Raw genomic sequence first — 27,721 nt, 5'->3', positions numbered from 1 at the left:
GTTCAATCTGTGTGAGGGTCACATTTGTCTTTGACTTTTTAAGGTATCTATGGTGTGTGTGTATATGTGTGCGCGCATCAGTCTGTCCGTCCGTCCTGCAATTATCCTGGTGTGAGGATTAAGTCAGGATTAAGGGAGATTTTTTGTTTTAGCAGTACTAGTTATTGGAGTGGATGGGTTGGACTGGAGCGTTGTCAAAATAATCTCTTTTGAAATATTTAATCTAAAAAGACAAAACTTACACATCATCTCAGGCACAATTAATTAGCAAATTAAATGAGAAATTAAACCTGTAGAGTCTCCAGCGATCAAGCAGTGCAAGCTCCCAGACATTATTGATACAGTCAGCTTCATCTTCTGGCATATAGTCTTGAAGCTTCAACTGTGCCTTTATCATTTTTTGTATTTTTTTCTTTGTTTCCTTGGTTTGCTATTTAAAAACAGCAAAGAGTCATGCATTACAGTGAGAGCTAGCAATGAGTAGTTCATCAGCCGTTCTTGTACATATGGTCTCAAACATTTTGAAAACATTTATTGCCTTAATAGTGCAGGTGGCAGTTTGATAGCAGGACCTGCTTCAGAATGATTGGAACTGGAGCACTAAATTATAACTCTGAACATTGCACACAGCCAGAAAAGATATACTATTTCTCGTTAAACCAAGATCACTGTCCAGTTTGTTACATCAGGAGGTAAATCCTCCTGCTTAATTTAAACCAGCAACACAGAGAAGATTTATCCCATACTGTAATCTGGAAATTCAAGAGGCCAAGAATTATTTAAAGTAAAAATTAATAACTTTATTTCTTAAAGTATAACAGAGAATAATTAACAACTACTTACAACTCCTTCCCTTCTATATTGCGAGTCCAAGAAAACCCCTAACTAAGATTTACCAAAAATTCAAATTTTCAAAATCAGCCAGATTTTGAATCTTCTCTTCTATCTTTCTCGGTCTTCTTTTCTTCCCAGGGATTTCTGTTTCACAGGTTACTGATTGATAAAGGTAACTTTAAGAGCACTAATTTTCCAGGCAGTCTGCAGATGCTGGTGGCTTGGCAGTTCTCCTTCCAACGGTTCAATTTTCCCTGGTCTTATACCCCCAAAGCATCAACCAGCACCTTTTAAGACTGCCAATATACTAAATTCAAACTTGATTTGAGTTTGGTATTTTTCGGACTACTATTTAAAATGATTGGCCTAATTCAAATTTGCTTTGTTATATCCAAGCAACCAGCTAATCGAGTTGTTCGACCAAATGTTACATTATATCCTGTTCAAAACATTTGCTGCTGTGTCAGGTAGTTCTGCTACCTTTTAACTCTTAAAAGCTATAGTACACCCATATCTTCATAACAAGTTGAGTTAGCCATAAGCCATTTATCTGAAACAGAACCTACAATATAAAATAGGCCTTTAAAGCAACCAATTGTGTTAGCCTTTACTTTGCATCAGAACAAATAATTTGCATAATTTTTGTCACCCTGTTCCCATATTTGTTCATCTCCCCTACCTTTAGCCAGTTGTCCAACCTACTCTTGAATACTGACGTAGTTTCTGAGTCAGCTACCAATCTTGATAGTAAATTCCACAGTCTCTCAACCTTCTCAGAGTCATAGAAATGTACAGCACAGAAACAGACCCTGCGGTCCAAATTGTCCATGCCGACCAGATATCCCAACCCAATCTCATCCCACCTGCCAGTATCTAGCCCATATCCCTCCAATTGTACTAGCCTCCACCATTTCCATACATGTACCACCCTCTGCATGAAAACGTTGCCCCTTAGGTCTCTTTTATATCTTTCCCCTCTCATTATAAACCTAGTTCTGGACTCCCCCACCCCAGGGAAAAGACTGTTTATTTATCCTATCCATGCTATATAAAGAGGACTTTTATTTCCATTGTCTTCCAATCATGACCCCAAAATACTGAAATAATCTGCTTTTCTTTACCTCGGCCCATTTTAATAATTCTAATGGCTCTTTCTGTCGTATATGTTCTATACAACTATCCAACTGTGTTGAAATTTAGTCTGATTTTATGCAGCTAAGATATTGCAGCAGATTTATTGTGAGTAACACAGTAGTTCAGTGATTAGCACTGTAGCTTCACAGTGCCAGAGACCCAGGTTTGGTGCCAGTCTTAGGCAACTGTCAATGTTGAATTTGCATATTCTCCCCATGTCTCTGTGGGTTTTCCCTGGGTGCTCTGGTTTCCTCCCACATTCCAAAGATGTGTAGGTTGGGGAATTGGCCATGAGGAATGCAGGGTTACAGGGATAGGGAGGTGTGTCTGGGTGGGATGCTGGTTGGAGGGTTAGTGTGGGCTTGATGGGCCAAATGGCCTGCTTCCACCCTGTAGGGATTCTATTCCATGATTTGTCATGTTGATATAATGCATTTTCAGTGGAACAGTTCCCCAGCAAAAATTCTCCTGCTTTTCCTATATTCCAAATAGAACATAGGATATTACACCTCCCTATCGCTTCAGCCCTCAATGTTGCCCCAACCTGTGGAACCAATCTGAAGCCTATTGATCCTACACTATTCCATTTTCATCCATTTGTTTCTCCAATGACCATTTAGCTGCCCTTAAAGTTGGCTACTGTTGCAGGCATGGCATTCCACGCCCCTACTACTCTGAGTAAAGAAACTACCTCTAATATCTGCCCTATATCTATCACCACCCAATTTAAAACTATGTCCTGTCATGCTAGCCATCACCATCACTGTCCACTCAATTGAACCCTCTGATTATCTTATGTGTCTCAATTATGTCACCTCCAACCTTCTTCACTTGAACAAAAACAGCCTCAAGTCCTCCAGCCTTTCCTCATAAGACCTTCCCTCCATACCAGGCAACATTCTTTGAACCCTTTCCAACGCTTCCATTTCCTCCCTATAATGCGGTGACCAGAACTGTACGCAACACTCCAAGTGCGACCGCACCAAAGTTTTGTACAGCTGCAACATGACCTCATGGCTCCAAAACTCAATCCCTCTCCCAATAAAAGCTAACACACAGTATGCCTTCTTAACAACCCTATCAACCTTGGTGGCAACTTTTAAGGATCTATGTACATGGACACCAAGATCTCTCTGCTCATATACACTGCCAAGAATCTAATCATTAGCCCAGTACTCTTTATTCCTGTTGCTCCTTCCAAAGTAAAATCAGCTCACACTTTTCCATATTAAACTCCATTTGCCATCTCTCAGCCCAACTCTGCAGTTTATCTATGCCCTTTGTAACTGCAACATCCTTCGGCACTGTCCACAACTCTTCTGACCTTAGTGTCATCTGCAAGTTTATTAACTCATCCTTCTACACCCTCATCTTGGTCATTTATAAAAATGACAAACAGAGGTAGCCCCAAAACAGATCCTTGCTGTATACCACTAATAACTGAACTGCAGGATAAATATTGCCTATCAACCAGCACCCTCCATCTTCTTTCAGCTAGCCAATTTCTGATCCAAACCGCTAAATCACCCTCAATCCCATGCCTCTGTATTTGGTGCAAAAGCCTACCATGGGGAACCCTATCAAATGACTTACTGAAATGCATATACATCTCATCAACCACTTTATCCTCATTTACCTGTTTGGTCACCTTCTCAAAGAACTCAGTAAGGTTTGTGAGGCGTGAGCTACCCTTCACAAAACCGTGTTGACTATCCCTAATTAACGTATTCCTATTGAGATGATTATAAATCCTATCTCTTATAATCCTTTCCAACACTTTACCCACAACCAAAGTAAGGCGTACTGGTTTAGAATTATCAGGGTTGTTTCTACCCTGCTTCTTGAACAAGGGGACAACATCTGCTAACCTCCAGTCTTCTGGCACTATTCCTGTAGACAATGACAACATAAAGATCAAAGCCAAAGGGTCAGCAATGTCCTCCCAGGCTTCCCAGAGAATCCTAGGATAAATTCCATTCAGTCCAGGGGACTTATCTATTTTCACACTCTCCAGAATTGCTAACACCTCCTCCTTTTGAACCTCAGTCCTGTCTAGCCTGGCATCCTGTAACTCATTATTGTCCAGACAACATTGTCTTTTTCCAGTGTGAATACCGAAAAATTCATTTAGTAGTTCTCCTATCTCCTCGGACTCCACGCACAACTTCCCACTATCATCCTTGATTGGCCCTAAGCTTCCTCTGAGGAGAAAGTGAGGACTGCAGATGCTGGAGATCAGAGCTGTAAATGTGTTGCTAGAAAAGCACAGCAGGTCAGGCAACATCCAAGGAGCAGGAGAATCGACGTTTCGGGCATGAGCCCTTCTTCAGGAACGAGGAAAGTGTGTCCAGCAGGCTAAGATAAAAAGTAGGGAGGAGGGACTTGGGGAGGAAATGCGATAGGTGGAAGGAGGTTAAGGTGAGGGTGATAGGCCGAATTGGGGATGGGGGCAGAGAGGTCAGGAAGAAGACTGCAGGTTAGGAAGGTGGTGCTGAGACAAGGTGAGAGTAGGGGAAATGAGGAAACTGGAGAAATCTAAGTTCATCCCTTGTGGTTGGAGGGTTCCTAGGCGGAAGATAAGGCATTCTTCCTCCAGCCGTTGTGTTGCTATGGTCTGGCGATGGAGGAGTCCAAGAACCTGCATGTCCTTGGTGGAGTGGGAGGGGGAGTTGAAGTGTTGGGCTACGGGGTGGTTGGGTTGGTTGGTCCGGGTGTCCCAGAGGTGTTCTCTGAAACGTTCCGCAAGTAGGCGGCCTGTCTCCCCAATATAGAGGAGGCCACATCGGGTGCAGCGGATGCAGTAAATGATGTGTGCGGAGGTGCAGGTGAACTTGTGGCGGATATGGAAGGATCCCTTGGGGCCTTGGAGGGAAGTAAGAGGGGAAGGTGTGGGGCGCAAGTTTTGCATTTCTTGCGGTTGCAGGGCAAGGTTCCAATACCGTACAACCCAAATGGCCTCCTTCTTCAAAGACCGCAATTTCCCCCCAGACGTGATCGACGATGCTCTCCACTGCATCTCCTCCACTTCCCGCTCCTCCGCCCTTGAGCCCCGCCCCTCCAATTGCCACCAGGACAGAACCACACTGGTCCTCACCTACCACCCCACCAACCTCCATATACATCGTATCATCCGTCGTCATTTCCGCCACCTCCAAACGGACCCCACCACCAGGGATATATTTCCCTCCCCTCCCCTATCAGTGTTCCAAAAAGAGCACTCCCTCCGTGACTCCCTCGTCAGGTCCACACACCCCACCAACCCAACCTCCACTCCGGCACCTTCCCCTGCAACCGCAAGAAATGCAAAACTTGCGCCCACACCTCCCCCCTTACTTCCCTCCAAGGCCCCAAGGGATCCTTCCATATCCGCCACAAATTCACCTGCACCTCCACACACATCATTTACTGCATCCGCTGCACCCGATGTGGCCTCCTCTATATTGGGGAGACAGGCCGCCTACTTGCGGAACGTTTCAGAGAACACCTCTGGGATACCTGGACCAACCAACCCAACCAGCCCATAGCTCAACACTTCAACTCCCCCTCCCACTCCACCAAGGGAATGCAGGTCCTTGGACTCCTCCATCGCCAGACCATAGCAACACGACGGCTGGAGGAAGAGCGCCTCATCTTCCGCCTCGGAACCCTCCAACCACAAGGGATGAACTCAGATTTCTCTAGTTTCCTCATTTCCCCTCCCCCCTTGTCTCAGTCCCAACCCTCGAACTCAGCACCACCTTCCTAACCTGCAATCTTCTTCCTGACATCTCCGCCCCCACCCCACTCCGGCCTATCACCCTCACCTTAACCTCCTTCCACCTATCGCATTTCCAATGCACCTCCCCCAAGTCCCTCCTCCCTACCTTTTATCTTAGCCTGCTGGACACACTTTCCTCATTCCTGAAGAAGGGCTCATGCCCGAAACGCCGATTCTCCTGCTCCTTGGATGCTGCCTGACCTGCTGCGCTTTTCCAGCAACACATTTTCGGCTCTTACTCACCACTAGGTCAAAATCATGAACACCCCGACCTAACATTCCTGTGAGTGCTCCCTCGTCACACAGCAGTTAGTGGAGATAACTTGAGAAGCTAGTAGTAAGTTATCGACACTGATTCAGCTGGGAGCACTCTTGCTTCTGAGGGAGAAGCTTGTGGCTTCAAGTCTCACAACCAGGAACCTAAGCAGAAACTCTAAGCTGATGCTCCAGTGCAATACTATGGCACTGCCACATGTCAAAGGGTGGCCTCTCAGTTGAGAGGTCCAGTCAGCCCTTTCAGGTAGATATAAAAGATCCCACGGCACCAATTTGAAGCAAAGCATGGGAGCTTGGTCTATCCTGGCTAACCATTATTCCTCAAATAACAGCATTAAAATAAATGGTCTGCTTTTAGGGTCTGGCTGTGCAGAAATTGGGAGCCATCATTCCAATAATGTAACAGTGACTATGCTTCAGAAACAGTGTTCATGAGCTTCTGAAAGGCACTATCTAAACACAAGTTATTTTTCTTCAAGAAGAACTAGTGACTGGTTAATAAATGCCAATGATAAATTCCCAAGAGCAAAGATTTAAAAAAAAACTTACCTCCCATTTACCATCACCGTGACTCTCAGCTTGTGATCTGGAAAGGGATTCAGGTTTAAAGGTCAGGAGACTATCCCGGATTTTAGCCACACGGGCAGTCGCATGCTTAACTTGTTTCTGAATGTCTTCGTCTCCGATCATTCGATCTGCCTCCAAAAGCTCAGCCTCCTCAGTCACCTGAATTAGCTCATCATCATCTTGTAATGTATCTTCCTCTTCAGCCAGATCACTGGAAGTTCCTGAAAGTAATTAGGTCATTTATCCCTTCATTAAGGAACAAAACTATTTGCAGTGGAAAAGGCACAAAACAAAAAATAAAAACTTTTTTTTTCATGACAAAGCCAAACAAGAAGTTAGTAGACCTTGTTATTTAGTTTAAGCAACTGCTTAGGTTCATTTGACTGACTGTGATGAACATTCCTCAAACTAACCACCTATAAAGATCATAGTTACTTATATTTTAATTTTAAATAAATGTCTTAAGACATAGGAGCAGAAGAGCCTGATCTGCCACTCAGTGAGATCATGATTGATCTCACTGTCTTCAACTCTACTTTTCTGCCTTATCCCCATGACCATTGATTCCCCTACTGATTAAAAACCTGCCTATCTCAGGCTGGAATATACTGCCTCTAGAGGCAGTAGTTAGGAAGGCAAATGCAAGATGGCATTTATTTTGAAAGGACTTGAATATAAAAGCAGGGATGTACTTTGATACTCTATAAAGCTCTGGTCACACCACATTTGGAGTATTGTGAGCAGTTTTAGGCACCATATCTCAGGAAGGACGTACCGGCCTTGGAGCATGGTCAGAGAAGGTTCACAAGAATGGTTGCAGGAATGAAAAGCTTAACATATAGGGAATGTTTGAGGATTGTGAGTTTAGAAGGCTGAGGGAGGAACTAATTGAAACATATAGAATACTGAATGGCCTGGACAGAATAGATGTTATGAAGATGTATCCATTGGTAGGACAGACTAGGACTCGAGGACATAGACTTAGAGTAGATGGAAGAGCTTTTAGAACAGAGATAAGGAGAAACTTCTTCAGCCAGAGAGTGGTGCATCTATGGAATTCATTGCCACAGAAGGCTGTGGAGGCCTGGTCATTGAGTATATTTAAGACTAAGATAGATAGGTTCTTGAGTATCAAGGGGATTAAGGGTTACAGGGAGAATGGGGATGAAAAATTTATCAGCCATGATTGAATGGCAGAGCAGACTCAATGGGCTGAATGGCCTAATTTCTGCTCTACGTCTTATAGGCCTCTGCGGTAAAGAAATCCAAAGACTGATTACCCTGAATGAAAAGAAAAATCCTTATTTATCCTAAATGGGCAACAAAATGTAGATATATTTGGAATTTTCAATATTACCAGTATCCCAATCTGTAGCATCTGAGTCGGTCTCCTCTGCATCCTCTTCAGATCTCCAATAATGTTTGGATACAGATGTTAAATCTGACTTTTCCACTTCATGAGATTGAGTAGAGGGACCACCTTCTGAAGCCACCTTAAAATATAAATAACTCCATGTTGTTTACAATTACTTCGGTCACACCTATGAATAATCAAATTACTGACTAACAAACATTTGAATCAAGTCTGCCTGTGAATTATTTATTTTCTCAATTGCTGCTAGAATTTACCTAGCATTGGATTTAAGCCCGACATAATTTGGAAAGGATTATGGAATGTTGTGTTCTGCTCTGGAATATGCAAATTCAAACTTGGTTATTTATCTCATATGAAGTGGCGGTTTAGGACTCAGGTGGACAAAGTCAGAAGTCACAGAACACCCAAAACAAAAGAATATATGGTCATATGATATTGTCTGGGGTTTCACTGGATGTGCACAGGTCTTTCAGTTGTTTATCACTGGGTTGAGACAGGCTCATAGACCAAAGTCTTTGAAAGTGATGAATGAATTGGATTATTCCATTCACATACTAGTATCCCCGTTGAGATGTTTTGATTGGATTTGATTAATTATTAGCACATATACCCAAGTACACTGAAAAGTTTTGTTTTGCGTGCAATACAGGCAGATCATACCATACAAAAGTGTATAAAGGTAATAGAACAGAGTGAAGAATACTATGTTACAGCCACAGAGAAGTTGCACAAAGTGCAAGATCCACATTAAATTTAAAATCTGAAAGGTCCATTCAGAAGTCTAAGTACGGGGGAAGAAGTTGTTCTTGAATCTATTCATGTGTGTATACAAACTTTTATATCTTCTGTCTGATGGAAGAGGGTGGGAGGGGCCTTTGTTTATGGCAGTCGCTTACCTGAGGCAGTGGGAAGTTCAGATGCAGTCAATGAGTGGAAGGCTCATTTGTGTGATGGACTGAGCTATGTTCATGAACCTCAGTAGTTTGGTTATTTGCATTTACATAATCTGCGACTGCTTGGACTGTCCAATGTTAATAATGCTTCCATGTCCTTCCTGACCTGGCATGCAATCTTTGGCACAATTGACTATCACTTTCCTTGGCTTTCACCAATTTGGTGCAACTGCTCTCATTTGGTTTCTTCCTTAATTGTCTAATCATAATCAGGAAATGACTTGCAATGGATTGTCTTCCTGCTCTTTGGCGTTACCCAGTGATCTATTCTTGGCCCTTTCTAATTTCCTATTTAGATGTTTTCCTCAGTGACATTGTCAGAGATTATAGTGTCAGTTTTCATTTGTATGCTGAAAACATCTAGCTCGACCTTGTCACCACCGCCTTCCCCAATTCTCTGCTGTTGTTAACTTAACAGATTACTTACCTAACATCTAGTACTTCATTGGCAGAAATTTATTCCCACTAACTAGCCACAAGATTGTAGCCATTGTCTTGGAGCACCCCTCTGCCAAATGCCATTCCATAACTATGGACTCTATCCCTTTCTCTGATGACAGTCTGTCTATAAACTAGAGACCTGCTAACTTTGATGTCATCTTTGACCCCAAGATGAGATTCAGACTACATATACATTAAGTGATACAATCAATTGGACCACCTTTTTCTACCGTGGTCATGTCTGTTGATCTGCTGTGAAACTCTCATTCATTGCTTTTGTTACTTTTAGACTTGTCTGTACCGACAAACTTGACTGTCCTGCCTCATCCTATCTTTTCATCCTAGCCCTGAACTATCCATGTCCCTACTCACCCTACCGATGTTTGAGAAGTCCCGTTCACCTTTTGTGTTCTGACCTACAATGGCCCGCCAACAAGCAATACCTCAATTTTAAAACTCTCATTCTTGATTTCAATTCCCTCTATAAATCATCCTCATTTTGAGATTTGGAATAGCATATGGTCTCTCTGTAATTGAAACACTGTTCCTGGGAGGACATACTCAGAAATTGTTTATGAAGGTCACTGGCTCCAAACATACTCTCTGCTTGTAACTGCTCACCGTCTGTAGTTACCTGATTTAACTCAGCTTCATCTTCTTCCTCATCCAACAGATCACTTCGACTGCCTAAAAGATATCAAAGTAAGACAAAAAAGCACTCAGTAGAAAAGAGAAAATAAAATGTACTTTCATTTTTAATAGTAATGTTACACTGTGGGGTAAACACTTCTGCTAATTTAAACCATGCACACAGAAAAGCTCCCCTGGCTTCATAATCTGTTAAAGTATGAGTGACAAATAACTACCAAATCCCATAATGTAAAGAGAAATCAACAATGTATTCTTTAACTCCAAAAAAAAACCTATCTACACTATAAACCTCTTTTCTCTGAGCAATTTATCTACCACCGATTAAGTTTAACAAAAAATTCAAATTTCAAAACCAGTCAATTTTCGATCTTCCATTTGCATTTTTGTCTGTGGGTTTTCCTGCCTTTTTTTCTTTGGTCCTCTGCTTCACAGATTTAATATGAAAAGGTACCTTTCAGAAAGCGATTCTGCGGGCAATCTTTATTTTGTTGGTGCTCTTTGTGACTCTGGCTACTACCTGTTCAAAATACCCGATTTTATATACCCCAAAACATCGGACCGTCTCATTTGTTTGAGGTCATCCAAAACAGTAAAATTCAAATTCGATTGGATTTGGGTATCTTAGGGCATAATTTAAACTAATTAGTCAAATTTGAATTTGATGTGTCACATAACTGGAGCTGTGGTGCTATTTGTTTCACAACCAAGTGTTAGATTTTTTTCAGCATACTCTGTGCCTTTATACATCCGTGCCAGCTTCTACTCTCTCTTAAAGGTACAGTACATACCTCCACCTTCATAACACTTCCTCCCTTAAGAAAAAAAATGAACCATCAATGAAAAGATGGCTTCACTTTTTTTTCCTCTATTCCTTAACCATATTACCATGACATCCATATGACTCTAATGTAAGTTCATATTAACTTCTTCCCACACACACATATATAAACATTACACAGATACCAAGCTCATCTATACTTTCAGTTACATCCGCAATAATGCATCTGCTACCAAATTCTTACGACCCACAACATGTCCAATTTGTAAATTAAAAATCTGTACCATTAGACTCCAATGAAATAGTCTCATATTCTTGTCTATAAAGCCTTCCATGAATGTAAAAGTATTGTGATCCATATACATGACCGTCTCTAGCATATTGTTTGTGACATAGTTTGTGACATAATTGAGTACCAAACTCAATAGTGCTTTTTTGATCATAGAGTGGTGGTTGTTGAATTTCTTTGAAAAGTTACCAACTGGCAGTTCAATTCCATCATCATCATCTTCCTGTAGAAATACAGCTCCAACTACTAGGTCACTAGCATCGATGGAAACTTTGAAGGGTTTCAAAGTGTTTGGTGTAGCTAAAACTGGTGCAGTGGTTAATATTTATTTTAAATTGTCAAATGCCTCCTGGCACTGTTCTGTCCACCGAAATGTTGTGTTCTTCTTCAGTAAATCGGTTAAGGGTGTCACTACACTGCTGAAGTTTGGAACAAACGTCCAATAGAATACGCTTAGTCCCAAAAATCAAAGCACCTCTTTCTTCGAAGTTGGCTGTGAAAATTCCTCGATGGCCTTAGGTCTTTGCGTTCCTTGGGGTCAACCTTCCATGACCGATGTTACATCCCAAGATTGTCACCTCTGCTTTTGCAAGTTCGGTTTTGTTTAAGTTTATCACCAGTTTTGCTTCTCTTAAATCGGTCAAAAAGTTCTGCCAACTGTACCAGTACTCACTAAAGATTATTACATCATCTAAATAGCCTGCACAGTTTGTTAACCCAGCCACAACTCTGTTCATGAGTCTTTGGAATGTGGCAGGTGCATTCTTCATTCCAAAGGGCAACACTTTGAATTGATATAGTCCATTTGGGGTTACAAATGCAGAAATTTCTTTCATCTTCTCTGATAAAGATATCTGCCAATAACCAAACAATAAGTCCAACTTTGTGATGCAACTGGTTTGTTCAACTTTCTCCAATCTTGGTATTGGATAGGATCTGATTTTGTAGCGGTGTTGACCCTCCGATAATCCATGCAAAGTTGTTGAGTCGCATCAGGTTTAGAAACTAAGACGCTCAACAAACTCCATGTGTTCTGCCTCAGTTCGATGATATCTTCTTTGAGCATGGCCTCCACATCCTTCTGGACCTGTCTGGCTTTGAAAGGATTAAGCCAATAGGGGTGTTGTTTTATCGGAACAGTATTCCCTACCTCTACCTCATGCACAATAGCATTAATCTTTCCCATCTTTTTCTTACATATGTCCTCTTACTGCAGTAATAAACCTTTCAACTGCGTTCTTTGCTCCTGAGACAGATAATTTAAATACCTACCCAAATCCTCAAGGACTTCCTCATTGTTTAACATATTTTGAGGTACATCAAATTCCACAACATCTCAATTTGATTCCTCACTCTGTGGGGCAGTAACCAACACCTGTCTCTCAAGTTCTTTCAGATAACAATCCTAAGGAATATCCTCAGCCTCCTTTTCAGAGTACTCGTTCACATATATATCTTTTATTGTCTCGTCTTTCTGTTGCAAGTCCATTAGCCTTTCAGGACTAAACACTTCTGTCTGAGCCCCTGCCTGTTCAGGTTTTTCTTGCACCATTACATCAAACAGGGTGTCGACTAACTGAAACTCCTTCATCTTTCTCTTTAGTTTTTGTTTCATGCTGTGACTTATTATAATGGGATCTTGTTACTACATAATTTGGGAAAATATCTGGATATTTTTCTTTAACTCCTCAGTTTCCTGGTCTTCCTTGGGCCTTTCCACAACAAGGAGTGTCACTCCCACCTTGGACCCTGCTAAATTGTTCCCAAGAACAAATTGGATTCCTAGAACTGACACTCTGTCAATCACTCTCAGTTATTTCCCCAGTCCTGAGTTGGCACTCCAACCTGACCTTACGTAGGGGAACACTAAATTTCTGTCCATCTATCCCACAAATCACCACTCTCTTGGTAACAGGTCAGAAAGAGTGCAAATTTGTTCATCTCTTACTATTAGAGACTGGTTAGATCCTAGATCTCTCAAAATTACAACTTCTTGCCCTTCTTCTCCTGCTCTTCCTGAGTAAACTTTACCCAGAGAGGCAAATTCTTTAGGAGATCAGGCACTAACTCCACACTCAACCCCAGCCTAGGCTGTGCACTCTCCTGCAGCTCCTTGGCTTTTCTTAGGATTTCCTTTACTACTTTCACTAATGCCACTGGGTTAGCTTCTTTTAACACATCTTTGCCCACAGTGCCTTTCTTTATTGACCAACACTCTGACTTTCCATGTCCCACTTTACCACAGTGGAAATGCCGGAGGCCTTTCACCTCTTTTCCACCCTCTTAGGCTTCTTTTTTATCCTGTGATAAAACATTAACAGTGTTCTCTACTCTTTGTTTTGCAGTGTAGTATCTCCCCTTCTCCCAACTTCTATCCCTCACAGGATAAAATTCTTGCCAGAAGCTTGCCATGTGCACCAACATGTACTCATTTGCTAACTCTGCTGTTCTTCTCACTTCCTGAACTTTCTGTTCATCTATGTGAATTCTTATCATCTCTGTTTTTGAACTCCTCCAGCAGAATAATCTCTCTTAGAGCCTCAAAGGTCTTACCTATTTTTAAGGCTAACACCAATCAACATGACTATGTTTAATTCTTTTGAACGCAACATAAGTCTGACCTGGTTCCTTCTTTATGTTTTTGAACTGCTGTCTATGTGCTTCTGGTACTAATTCATAAGCACTTAAAATAGCCTGTTCAACCTCTTCATAATCTCTTGACCCTTCATCGGACAGCGCTGCAAATACATCAATAGCTCTGTCTACCAGATTAGTCTGAACTAGCATAAATCCTCAGACCACTTCATCTGCCTCGCCAATCTTTCAAATAAACTAAAGGTGGCTTCAACATCTTTCTCATCAAAATGTGGCAGAGTTTTGACATATTTGTGTATATCACAACCTGCTCTTTTAATCTCCATCCTGTTAACTTGACTTTGCTGACTAAGTCATAACTTCTCAACTTCAAATTCTCTCTCATTCACTCACTCTTTGCTCACCTAAGAACCTTCTCTCTCTTTCTTATTCCCCACTATCTCTCTCTTTGCTCAGCTAAGAACCTTATCTCTTTCGTTTCCGCTCTCTCTCCTTATCTTTCTCTCTCCCTTTGTTTACCTTCTAACCCCATTTTCCTGAATTGTAATTAAAGATTTTCTAACTCAACTGCACGTGTCTGTTTCTCTGACACACCTAAGTATTTGAGTAATTCCCTTACAATTTCCACTTTACTTTTGTCCTTGGTTAAATCCAATTCTAACTTCTTTGCTAATTCTAAAAGTAAGGTCCTTCTTTCTTTCCTTCTAAACTTTCTTGGCAAATTTGGGAATCATCTTCAAACCTCAGAACCTCTTTAGGAATTTTAAGAGCCATTTCTCTCACTTTTAATTTAACCAACCACAAGAAACCAAAATTAAAGAAACTGTCTCACTTACATTTTATTTAAAGATCTAGGACACTAACCTGCAAGTGTTTAAATCTACTGGGCTTTTATTGTATCCCAAATCTATTCAAATCTGTCCAAATCTCAAACCGGATCTGTCTAAGCAGTTCAAATCCCTGACAAGCCCCCAAACTGTTACAACATGGGGTAAATCCTTCTGCTAGTTTAAACCATGCACACAGAAAAGCTCCACCTTGCCTCGTAATTTGTTAAAGTATGAGTGACAAATAACTACCAAATCCCACTACGTAAAGAAAAATTAACAATTTATTCATTAGATTAGATTAGATTACTTACAGTGTGGAACAGGCCCTTCGGCCCAACAAGTCCACACCGACCCACCGAAGCGCAACCCACCCAGACCCATTTCCCTACATTTACCCCTTACGCCTAACACTACGGGCAATTTAGCATGGCCAATTCACCTAACCTGCACATTTTCAGACTGTGGGAGATGAAAACATACATTAAACAACTATCTACACTGTAAACTTCCTTTGTCTGATCAATTTATCTACGTCCTACTATACAATATACTGATCCGATAAAAAAACCCTGATTAAATTTAACAAAAACATACAAATTTCAGAATGAATCAGCTTTCGGTCTTCCATTTGCAGTTTTGTCTGTAGATTTTCCTGTCTTCTTTGCTTTGGTCTTCTGCTTCACAGAGTTCATATGAAATGGTACCTTTCAGAGAGTGATTCTGTGGACAATCTGTGTTTTGTTGGTGCTTTTTGCTGCTCTGGCTAACTGTTGAAAATGCCCGAATTTATAAAGCCAAAACATCGGACCGTCTCAATGGTTTGATGTTATCCAAAACAATAAAATTCAAACGCGATTGGATTTTGGTATCTTAGGGCATAATTTAAACTGATTGGCCAAATTTGGATTTATTGCGTAATACAGCAATGCAGCTTCTGCTATTTGTTTCACCACCAAATGTTATATTTTTCAATTTTTCAGCACACTCTGCCTTTATAGGTTTGTGCCAGCTTCTACTCTCAAAGGTACAGTACACACTTATACCTTCATAACAATATTAAGCACCAAACAAGATGCTCACAGATATAAAAACTGAAAATCCTGATATGCAATGCCACAGCATGGGTTTAGTTTCCACATCAGCTGAGGTTACCATGAAGGACTCTCCTTCTCAACCTGTCCCCTCAGCTGCGCATGGTGACCCTCAAGTTAAATCACCACCAGTTGTCTCTTTCTCTCTAATGAGAAGGCAGTTCTATGGTTTGGTAGGACTCTTTCAACTTTAGTATATTTACTTACAATTCTTTTTAAATTCAGGAAAAAGAAATAGTTAGAACATTTAGTATTACCAGTCTCTGCCTCTATGACATCTGAGCCCATTTCTATCGGGTCCCTTTCCGTCTTTTCCTCTGGCTTTGTTGATCCAAATGTGAAATAGCCACCGGATGTAGATGATATTCCTAACCACTCCAGTATGGTGCAATGATCAATGGAATCATCTTCAGAGGGCACCTTAAAATGTAAATAATACCTATTTAACAATTATTCTGATCATGGCCAAGAGTAATTCAGAATACCAGTTGTTGTTTAGTAAATGTTTTAACCAAAGATGTGCTTGAATTAATTATTTGCTTCATCGATGCTCCAACTCACAATGCTCAGATGTCAGCCAATGATAACAGTCAAGGGGGTGATATATTAGGATCAGGATAAAGTACGGGGAATGTTGCTGAACAAAGAGACCTTGGAGTGCAGGTTCATAGTTCCTTGAAAGTCAAGCCACAGGTAAATAGGATAGTGAAGGCGGTGTTTGGTACGCTTGCCTTTATTGGTCAGTGCATTGAGTATAGGAGCCGGGAGGTCATGTTGCCGCTGTACAGGACACTGGGGAGTCCATGCTTAGACCCCTGCGCATAATTCTGGTCTCCCAGCTATATGAAGGATGTTGTGAAATTTGAAGGCGTACAGAAAAGATTTATAAAGATGTTGCCAGGGTTGCAGGGTTTGAGCTATAGGGAGAGTTTCAACAGGCTGGGACTATTTTCCCTGGAGCATCAGAAGCAGAGGGTGACCTTATAGAGGTTTATAAAGTCATGAGGGACATGGATAGGGTGAACAGCCCAAGCCTTTTCCCCAGGGTAGGGATTTCAGAACTAGAAAGCATAAGTTTAAGGCGAGATGAGAAAGATTTAATAGGGACCTAAAGGACAACATTTTCACACAGAAAGTGGTGCGTGTATGGAATGAGCTAACAGACGAAGTAGTGGGGGCTGGTACAATTGTAACATTTAAAAGACACCTGGATGTGTACATGAATAGGAAGGGTTTAAAAGGGATGTGGGCCAAATGCTGGCAAATAGAACTAGATTAATGCATGATATCTGGCCAGCAGGAACAAGTTAGACTGAAGGGTCTGTTTCCATACTGTACAGCTCTAGGACTATAATTGCAAACTTGATTATGGGCACAATAGCATTCTTCTTAATGTCCTGTCCTGAATTCAGGTGTCTTAGCCCAGAGGAAGGGACATAACCACTGCTCCAACAGAATTCTCTCTACTCTATAATAAATGTTAGGGATACACTTTCACTCTCTGTATCAGCTACAGTATTGGTAATGAAGCCGATTAATATAAATAGAATAGAACTGTGACACACAGGCACACGGTACCATTTCCAATTGCACTGCAGCAAAACTGCAGTTTTTAGTTGCCCGTGGCAGATTATCTATTGCATTTGATCAAAACGGTTATGATGCATTATGTAAAGTGGATAAATTGCTACTGCCACCTGTTTCTGCTGACACCACAGGCACGTGTCTCCCACATGGGCCCAATACATCACTGCCCAGAATTAACTGAAGATGGTGCAAAGTTTAAGAAAGTCTGTGTACCCATGCAGTTCATTTCTATCATTTGTCTTTAGATGGCGACTGGTCAGGTGATTTGGATGTGAGCCTAAGAGGTACTGTTAGTAAGTTTGCAGATGATACCAAAATTGGAGGTGGAGTGGACAGCGAAGAGGGTTACCTCAGATTACAATAGGATCTGGACCAGATGTGCCAATGGGCTGAGAAGTGGCAGATGGAGTTTAATTCAGATAAATGAGAGGTGCTGCATTTTGGGAAAGCAAATCTTAGCAGGACCTTTATACTTAATGGTAAGGTTGTGTTGCTGGGAGTGTTGCTGAACAAAGAGACCTTGAAGTGCAGGTTCATACCTCCTTGAAAGTGGAGTTGCAGATGGATAGGATAGTGAAGGCGGCGTTTGGTATGCTTTCTTTTATTGGTCAGAGTACTGAGTACAGGAGTTGGGAGGACATGTTGCTGTTGTACAGGACATTGTTTAGGCCACTGTTGGAATATTGCATGCAATTCTGGTCTCCTTCCTATCGGAAAGATATTGTGAAACTTGAAAGGGTTCAGAAAATATTTACAAGGATGTTGCCAGGGTTGGAGGATTTGAGCTACAGGGAGAGGCTGAACAGGTTGGGGCTGTTTTCCCTGGAGTGTCGGAGGCTGAGGGGTGACCTTATAGAGGTTTACAAAATTATGAGGGGCATAGATGGGATAAATAGACAAATTCTTTTCCTTGGGTCGGGGAGTCCAGAGCTAGAGGGCATAGATTTAGGGTGAGAGGGGAAAGATATAAAAGAGACCCAAGGGGCAACTTTTTCACACAGAGGGTGGTTCGTGTATGGAATGAGCTGCCAGAGGATGTGGTGGAGGCTGGTGCAATTGCAACATTTAAGAGGCATTTATATGTGTATATGAATAGGAAGAGTTTGGAGGGATATGGGCCGGGTGCTGGCAGGTGGGACCAGATTGGGTTGGGATATCTGGTCGGCATGGACTGGTTGGAGCGAAGGGTCTGTTTCCACACTGTACATCTCTATAACTCTATAAACATATTCACCCCATTGAAGTTATAAATTTTTGAATTAATGGACAATCTAACAAAAATAAGATAAAAATAGACTTAGCTGCATTATTCATCAACATTATAAGCAGATAGCATGTTAATCTAATGCTCCCATGTCATAGCCAAGTGGAAGAATCTGTTGTTGTTGATAGCCACATAACAAGTAAACAAACTTTAGATTGAAATTGCTCTTTAACATTAAAGGCTATTGAAGATTATTCAGTATGAAAATTAACTGCTTGTACAATATTCTAATTTCACCAAGTCCCCTTCACCTATCACCCCTGTGTGCGTTGACCTACATTGATTTCTGGTACACTCTCTAGAAGTATAGAATCCCTACAGTGCAGGAGAAGGATATTTGGTCCATCAAGTCACCCTACCAAAAAGCATCCACCTAGACCCATTCCATCCCTGTAACCCTGCATTTCCTATGGCTAATCCACCCAGCCTGCACATCCCTGGATACTACGGGCAATTTAGCATTACTAATCCACCTAATATGAACATCTTTGGACTGTGGGAGGAAACCGGACCACCTAGAGGAAGCCCATGCAGGCACAGGGGGAAGGTGCAAAACTCCACACAGACAGGCACCCAAGGCCAGATTCAAACCTGGGTCCCTGGTACTGTGAGGCAGCAGTGCTAACTGCTGAGCCACCATGCCACCACCTGAACTGTGGAAATGTTAGAATTATGTTAAAGTCTCTCTAGGGAATGGTTACTTCCGTTGTCTGTAATCTACTCAAGTTTACAATTTTAAGCACTCTGTCTACATTCAATGCTGGCCTCTTCAGCAACTTCCTCTACTTTAGCCTCACCACTTATGATCATATTTTCAGCTATAATGGCCCTAAGCTCTGGAATTCTTCCTTAAAACCTTATGTACATCTATCACTCTCTTATGTTTTGGGATATTCTGTTAAACCTCTCCTTTTAACATTGCTTTCAGCCACTAATTTCAATAATTTTTAAAATTGATTCTTGGGACATGGGCATGGCTGGCTGGGCCAGCATTTATTGCCATCTCTGTCCTTGAGAAAGTAGTGGTGAGCTGCTTTCCTCAAGCACTTTAGTCTATTTGCTGTAGCCACAATGCTGTTAAGGAAGAGTTCAGAAGTCTGACCTGGCGACATTGAAGGAACTGCGATATATTTCCAAGTCAGGATGGTAAGTGGCTTAGAGGGAAACTTGCTTGTGATGGTATTCTCATATATCTGCTGCCCTTAACTTCTTGATCATAGTGGTTGTGGGTTTGCAAGGTGCTATCTAAAGAGTGTTGGTGAATTTCTACAGAGCATCTTGTAAATAGTACACACTGTTGCTACTGATCATCAGTGGAGAGCAGAATGGATGCGGTACCAATCAAGTGGACAACTTCGTCCTGGATGGTATCAAGCTTCTTGACTGTTGTTGGAGCTGTACCCATCCAGGTAAGTGAGGAGTATTCCATCACACTCCTGACTTGTGATTATAGATTGTGGACCGGCTTTAGGGAGTCAGGTGGTGAGTTACTCACTGCAATCTTCCTTGACTCTGACCCGCGGTTTTAGTTATTGTGTTGATATGGCTACTCCAGTTCAGTTATGGTCAATGATAATCCTCAGGATGTTGATAATGAGGGATACAGCGATGGTAACATCTTTGAACGTCAAGGGGCAAGGATTAAATTCTAACTTTTTGGAGATGGTCATTGCAGGACATGATTGGTCCTTACCAATTGTCAGCTGGGTCATATTGTGTTTGAACATAGACTGCTTCAGTACCCGAGGTGTTGAACATTGTGAACATGCCCATTCTGATCTGACGATGGAGGAAAGGTATTTAATGAAGCAACTGAAGATGGTTCGGCTTAGCACACTTACGCTGAGGAACTCTGGCAGAGATGTCCAGGAGCTGACATGACTGAGCTCTGACAAACACAACCATGTTTCTTGTCCTAGGTATGTCTTCAAATCAATGAAGAGTTCCACCTGCCACCATCCATTCCTAATCACACCTCCATCAGCTCCCACTGATTCCAGTTTTGCTAAGGCATCTTGATGTCACATTTGGTCAAATGCCGTCCTGATTGCCAAGGGCAGACACTCGGACCTCACTCCTGGAACTCTGCTCTTTTGATTATGGCTTTAAGGAAGGCAAGGAACTGAGTGGCTCTGGCAGAACCCAAACTGGCTTTTGTGAACAACTTACTCCTAAACAGGTATACCTTGACAGCACTGTTGATGGCACCTTCCATTGAATGATAATTGGGAGTAGACTAATGTGGCTTTAATTAGCGGGTTGGATTTGTCCTGCTTTTTGTACACAGGATATAACTAGAAAACCTTCCACATTGTTGATTGGATGCCAGTATTGCATCTGTACTGAAACAGCTTGCGTAGGGGTGAGGCACGTTCTGGGGCAGAAGTCTTCAGTAATACTGTTGAAATGATTTCAGGGCCAAAGCCGCTGCAGTATCCAGTGCCTCCAACTGTTTCTTAATTTCACGTGGAGTGAATGGTGTTGGCTCAAGACTGGTGTCCGTGATGCTTGAGACCTTTGGATTGGTGACAGTACAGGACATTGGTGACACGTAACAATGCTAGTGGGACAGGACATATCCATAGATTATGATCGTGTGTCTGGGACAGTGTGTGTAAGCTATGACACCACGAGTATGTTAGGCTGTTGGTTTACTAGTCTGTGAGACAGCTCTCCCAATGATCATCATATCCCAAGTATTAGCAAGGAAGATTTGGTAGAGTTGACAGGGCTGTGTTCATCGTTATCATTCCTGGTGCCTTGGTCAATGCCAGGTGGTCCATCTGGTTTCATTCCTTTATTGCTTTCCATCAGTTGAATGGTTTGCTAAGCCATTTCAGAAGATTGTTAAGAGTCCCTGCTGTGGGTTTGCAGTCACATGTACAGCAGACTGGCCAGTTTCCTTCCCAAAAGGACATTCATGACCCAGTTGGGTTTTATGACAATTGACAATGATTTCATAGTCATCATTAATTCCAGATTTTCACTGAATTCAGGTCCCACCATTTGCCATGGGATGGGATTTGAATGTGGATTCCCAGAAAATACCTCGGTCTCTGGATTACTACTCTAGTGATAACACTGATAGGCCTCATCTCTCACCAAATTTAATATGATCAGTTTTTATAAACTGTCTTGTGACATTTTACTAACTGAATTTGTTGTATAAATGTGTCACTATTTATGATTAAATACATTTGGCTGCTAAATTCTAACAGCAGTAAACTCTTCCAACTACTAAAGACTAGATTATGCAGCAGCATGTGATCTAATCTAATAAATCAGTACAGAGACAGTGTTCCAAGTTCAGCTCCAGGATCTCACTAGATCCAAGTGTTGGGCAGGTCATAGACTGCTTCGTAAGGAATGCACGGTGCACTTCTGGGAGTGGTCAAGACATCTTATACAAAATGTTTCTTTAAAATCATGATCCAAGCAAAACTTAACACCAATCTGAAAAGTCTGTAACTTTGACAGGAATCCAACAACATTACCAGTGAATACTGGACAATGCAAGAGAATCACTTTTCAGTTGCAGAATGCAAAACTCCGATAAAGAGTAAGTGGTGGATGTGGGTACAATTACAATGTTTAAAAGACATTTAGATCAGTACATGAATAGGAAAAGTTTGGAATGATATGGGCCAGGAACAGGCAGGGGAGACTAGATTGGTTTGAGATTATGTTCAGCATGGACTGAAGAGTCTGTTTCTATGCTGTATGACTATGATCTCTCCCTCTTCCCTTGGTGGATTGTTGAAGGGAGAACATCGGTTAAAGGGGGAACATCTGTCACCAATTGATGAGAAGGATGGAGCAGTCTTGATTTGAGACACTAAAAAGTCAAAATGGTCTTTGCAAACCAGTAATATTTCTGTTCATGGTAACTATCCAAGACAAAATTAACAAGAATTTACTGTTTCAACATGTATAAGCACATCTGGACACGTACCATTCCCACCTGAAGACAATGCATGTGCTTTGTAGAAATGTATTTAGATAACGTGTACAACTGAAGTACGCCTTTCTCACTAGCATCCAACGATGCAGCTAATACTTCAATTTGACGTTGAATCAATTCTCTTTCGTTGATCAGCTGCAGGAATAAAAGAATAAAACACAGCTTAGAGGTAGTGTTTGACCAGTTCTCTGAACTCTTTGTACCTCCTTGACTTTAATACTTGCAATATTCCATATGCCAAAATCATCATTTGACAAGGTATCACATCAAAGTTTACATAAACACAAGAACTCATGGTGTAGGAGGTAACATTAGTGCTGAAAGAGGATTAGTTCGCTAACAGAAAACAAAGCAGAAATGAACAGGTTCAGTTTTGGATTTGCAAGTTGTAACCAATGGATCAATGCTGGAGCCTGAGCTTTTTCCAATCAATATCAATAATTTGGATGGAGACCAAATGTATGATTGCTAAATTTGATGGTGACACAGGGTAGGTAGGAAAACAGAATGTCAAACAGATAGGTTACATGAGTGGAGCATATCTAGCAGTTTGAATATATTATGGGAGATGTGAATTTGTCTTCTTTGGCAAAAAGAAAAAATAATATGCTGTTTAAAAGGAAATAGCAGTAGTTTGTGGTACAGAAGGATTGGAGTGTTCTGGTATATGGACCTCAAAATTAGCTTGCAAAGCAAGTGATTAGGGAGGGAAATGGAACATTATTGTTTAGTACAAGGTGAATAAAATATAAACATAGGAAGGTTTAGCAATCATTGCATGGGATCTTGGTGAGATCACATCTACCGTACTGTCTTGTTTTAGTTTCCTTACTGAAGAAAAGATGTTGCATTAGAAGCAATTCAGGGACAGCTCACTTAACTGATTCCGGAGATTAAGGGGTTATTTTATGAGGAAATGTTGGGCTACACCCCCTGATATTTAGAAGAAAGGTAGCTGATTTTGTTAAAATAAATAGGATGGATGCTCAAACAAGGATTCCATTTATGGGGCAGACTAGAAATAGGGGGTGCAGTTTAAAAATAAGGGCTCTTTCCTGTAAGACAGAAACAAGGAGAAATACTTTCAGAGGATCATTAGTGGGTACAGTTACTCTTCTCCCAAGCAGTAGATACTGAGTTCCTGAATATTCTTTTAGGCCAGGTTAGATAGATTCACAAGAGTGTAAAGGAGTAGACAGGCTAACAGCATTGAGGCCAGAGTCAGCTCAGTCATGACTTTCTCAAATGGTGGAGCAGGTACATGACAGATGACTGACCTATTCCTGCTCCAGGTACACATATTCATATGATCACAGCAAAGAAAATGAAGGAAGGATTTAGTACAAGTATTCAAAATAATGATGGCTTTTTATAGAATAACATAAGGAGTCAGCAAAAAGAAACAGATGTAAGACGGTTAGCAAAAGAACTGGAGGGAGCAATGAATTTTTTTTTAATGGAACAAGTGATGGTGATTAGGATGGAATGCCTGAAAGTAGATTCAACAATAACTGTCAAAAGGCAATTGGATAATTTTAAAAAGGAAAAGGCAGCAAGGGTGCAGGAAAACAGACAATAGACAATTGGTGCAGGAGTAGGCCATTCTGCCCTTCGAGCCTGCACCACCATTCAATATGATCATGGCTGATCATCCTTACTCAGTATCCTGTTCCTGCCTTATCTCCATAACCCTTGATTCCACTATCTTTGAGAGCTCTATCCAACTTTTTCTTAAATGAATCCAGAGACTGGGCCTCCACTGCCCTCTGGGGCAGAGCATTCCACACAGCCACGACTCTCTGGGTGAAGAAGTTTCTCCTCACCTCTGTCCTAAATGGTCTACCCCGTATTTTTAAGCTGTGTCCTCTGGTTCGGCACTCACCCATCAGCGGAAACATGTTTCCTGCCTCCAGAGTGTCCAATCATTTAATAATCTTATATGTCTCAATCAGATCCCCTCTCAGTCTTCTAAACTCAAGGATATACAAGTCCAGTCGCTCCAGTCTTTCAATGTAAGGTAATTCCGCCATTCCAGGAATTGACCTCGTGAACCTACGCTGCACTCCCTCAATAGCCAGAATGTCTTTCCTTAAATTTGGAGACCAGAACTGCACACAGTACTCCAGGTGTGGTCTCACCAGGGCCCTGTACAGCTGCAGAAGAACCTCTTTGCTTCTATACTCAATCCCTCTTGATATGAAGGCCAGCATGCTATTAGCTTTCTTCACTACCTGCTGTACCTGCATGCTTACCTTCACTGACTGCTGTACAAGAACACCCACATCTCTCTGTACTGCCCCTTTACCTAAATTGATTCCATTTAGGTAGTAATCTGCAGGCAGGATGGTTCTATGGAGCCAAGACAAATACAATGGTTCCCTTCCGTGCTGCAAGATTCCACGATTCCATGAATAAATCAGAAACAGTGTCCCTAGCCTCAGAGCAATCTCTGATCTAAATGTACAGGGTTGTTCGAGTGTGACAACTTTAGAGAAGCAGCCAATCTCTGCTTGGCTGTCTTCTGAGCCATGTGGTGGCTCACAAATGCAGGGTAGGGAATTCAGAACTAGAAAGCAGAAGTTTAAGGTGAGATGAGAAAGATTTAAAAAGGTACCTAAAGGGCAACATTTTCACGCAGAAAGTGGTGTATGTATGGAATGAGCTAACAGAGGAAGTAGTGGAGGCTGGTACAATTGCAACATTTAAAAGACATCTGGATGTGTACATGAATAGGAAGGGTTTGGAGAGATGTGGGCCAAATGCTGGCAAATAGGGCTAGATTAATTTAGGCTATCTGGCCAGCAGGAATGAGTTGGACCGAAGGGTCTGTTTCCGTACTGTACAGCTCTAGGACTCTAAATGCAAACTTGATTAGTGGCACAATGGCATTCTTCTTAATGTCCTGTCCTGAACTCAGGTGTCTTAGCCCAGAGGAAGGGACACGACCAATGCTCCAACAGAACCCTCTCTATAATAAATGTTAGGGATACATTTTCACTCTCCATATCAGTTGCAGCATTGGTAATGAAGCAGATTAATTAAAAAAAAGTAGAACCGTGACACACAGGCACACGGTACCATTTCCAATTGCACTGCAGCAAAACTGCAGCTTTAGTTGCCCGTGGCAGTTTATCTATTTCATTTGATCAAAATGGTTATGCCGCAATATGTAAAGCAAACAAATGCAAACTAATACTATTCTATACTATGGCACAACGTATTGAAACAGCAATGGTGTGAAGGCACAGAAAAGGGCAGAATACCACTGAATTCAGAACTAAATAAGGGACCTACATTATACTCCCTCCAAGCCTTGAATTCACATTTCTGAACTACCTTGGATTTCCATTAACTGGCTCCAGAAGTAGGGATGTGATGTCCAAACAAAGTGTCCTTCCTTGCCACTGTGCCATTATGGGACTGAATTTAGTTATGTAAGTGAGGATTCTGTTGGCAGCCTGAGAAGGAGTTTGTACGTCTGGGGAGAGGGTATGGTTGGGGAATGGAAGTGATATGGCCTCAGTGCTCAGTCAGCCCCTGGTGGCAGTTTCCAGTTGCCATGACACTAATACTGCAATGCATGTCACATATACAGGCACAGAACCTCAAGAGAAAGAGAGAGTGATGAGGAGGAGCAGAGCGGGGGGGTGTGGGGTGGGGGGGGGGGCGGGTGGGGGGGGAGAAGGGGGAAGAGGGTGGAAGAGGAGGGAGAGCAAGACTGGTACTTTGAGGCTCCTTGCTGCACACAAAATACTTGTTACATTTCCTACATTACCAATTGTAACTTCACTCAAATACTTTCTGTAAAGATCTCTGGGAGATTTTACTAAGGTTTCAAAGACCTGATAAAAGTATGAATTCTGTGCCTACTTTACACAATTGACAGAAAGACATTTTCTCGTCAGTTTGCATTTTAATTATGTTATGCACTCAGTGTTTGCAAAATGAGCACACTCAATTGAAAACATTCAATTTGTCCAACTCACCTCAGTTTGTGCTTCTTTCAAATATTTTGGCAGATCTTTCCTGAAGTTAAACCCCTTTCTTAGCTTATGCATAGAAAATGCAGACAGTATTCCACTGCTACTCCTTCCTCCAATTCTGACCAGCCCAGTGTCCATAAATTTGAGGATTCCTAAAATGACAGATCACTTGATTTTGTAGAAGCTTAACAGTTCGCTGGTCAACTAAAAATACTATTCGACACACAGTTGGAAATTAGAGGCAAAATAAAGAGGGAGCTTCACCAAACTTTGAAAGGGCAGAAACTTGCCAACTGCTATATGACTCTATAACTGTACCCAGCCTGGTCTGCTCACTTTTAACTGCCCTCAGAAATAACAAGACGAAAGTGAGGACTGCAGATGCATCAGGGCTCCTGCCCGAAATGTCAATTTTCTTGCTTCTTGGCTGCTGCCTGACCTGCTGTGCTTTTCCAGCACCTCTAATCTTGACTCTGAAATGACAGCCTATAGACCAGAGGACTCAACACCGACGTCTCCAATTTCAAATAACTTCCCCTCCCATCCCAATCCCTCTCCCTCCTCTCCACCAACCGGATTCAATCCTGCCACTGACCAACCAGATCTTACCCTCTACCTGTCTTCACCCTTGTTAGGGTCGAGAGTGTGGTGCTGGAAAAGCACAGCAGGTCAGGCAGCATCCAAGGAGCAGGAGAATCATGTTTCAGGCAAAAGCCCTTCATCAGCAATGATGAGGAATGTTATGCACTAGGCAAGACCCCTCAAAACCTCTTTAAGCAGGTAGTCCAGACCATAATTTTGCTATTTGTTTAGCTAGGTGTATAGTGGATATTCCCAATGTGAATTAGCTGGGTCAACTGCCAAGTTTTAAACAAACAAAATTGATTTACAAAATTATGGAATGAAACACAAAGAACAGAAAATAAAATACCTGCTACGTTATCCTATCCAAACCCGACTTAATGATGCTGTTCCAAAAATACATGCAACAGTCCCAGTACACACATCCCTTATCACACAAGATACAATCAAACAAAGGCTTACAGTTTGCAAGGAGAGAGAGAAGTCCAGCAGCTTTTCACATATCCTCTGCTGCAACTGAACCAAAAAAAACATCAGCTGCCAGGGCTGACTGAGTTTCATGATTAGGGCTTCTAACCTAGTTCAGTTGTGGAGCCCTAGCTGACAGATATAAACAGGAGTGTCAGAGTTTCTGTCCACTCAGAGCTGGCAAACTGGACCAGTGTCAAGTACTATGCATTTGTAAGTAAAGGGTGACTTAGTGGTAGGCCTCTGTGGAGATATTTTAGTCTCCACTGAGCCAGAATGGGGAACTAAACCCATGCCATCGCATT

At 41.8% G+C, this 27,721-nt stretch overlaps 1 protein-coding gene and 1 long non-coding RNA gene across 3 annotated transcripts in view; one reads left to right on the top strand and one right to left on the bottom strand.

Annotated features, from left to right (window-relative positions):
• Positions 1 to 27,721, bottom strand: part of LOC140464945 (NFX1-type zinc finger-containing protein 1-like) — a 77,538-nt gene that overhangs the window by 14,323 nt on the left and 35,494 nt on the right. Inside the window, exons 8-14 of the mRNA XM_072560608.1 lie at positions 26,370 to 26,518; positions 22,375 to 22,518; positions 15,829 to 15,991; positions 9,972 to 10,024; positions 7,926 to 8,061; positions 6,551 to 6,789; positions 291 to 430 (exon numbers count right to left, since the gene is read on the bottom strand). Coding sequence (XP_072416709.1) covers positions 291 to 430; positions 6,551 to 6,789; positions 7,926 to 8,061; positions 9,972 to 10,024; positions 15,829 to 15,991; positions 22,375 to 22,518; positions 26,370 to 26,518 — 1,024 coding nt within the window. The remainder of the gene's footprint in view (positions 1 to 290; positions 431 to 6,550; positions 6,790 to 7,925; positions 8,062 to 9,971; positions 10,025 to 15,828; positions 15,992 to 22,374; positions 22,519 to 26,369; positions 26,519 to 27,721) is intronic.
• Positions 1 to 27,721, top strand: part of LOC140464947 (uncharacterized) — a 138,644-nt gene that overhangs the window by 100,146 nt on the left and 10,777 nt on the right. The window lies entirely within an intron of this gene.

This window comes from Chiloscyllium punctatum, chromosome 41 (assembly GCF_047496795.1).
Source record: "Chiloscyllium punctatum isolate Juve2018m chromosome 41, sChiPun1.3, whole genome shotgun sequence".
Taxonomy (NCBI): domain Eukaryota; kingdom Metazoa; phylum Chordata; class Chondrichthyes; order Orectolobiformes; family Hemiscylliidae; genus Chiloscyllium; species Chiloscyllium punctatum.
This window is presented reverse-complemented; position numbering and strand designations above follow the sequence as displayed.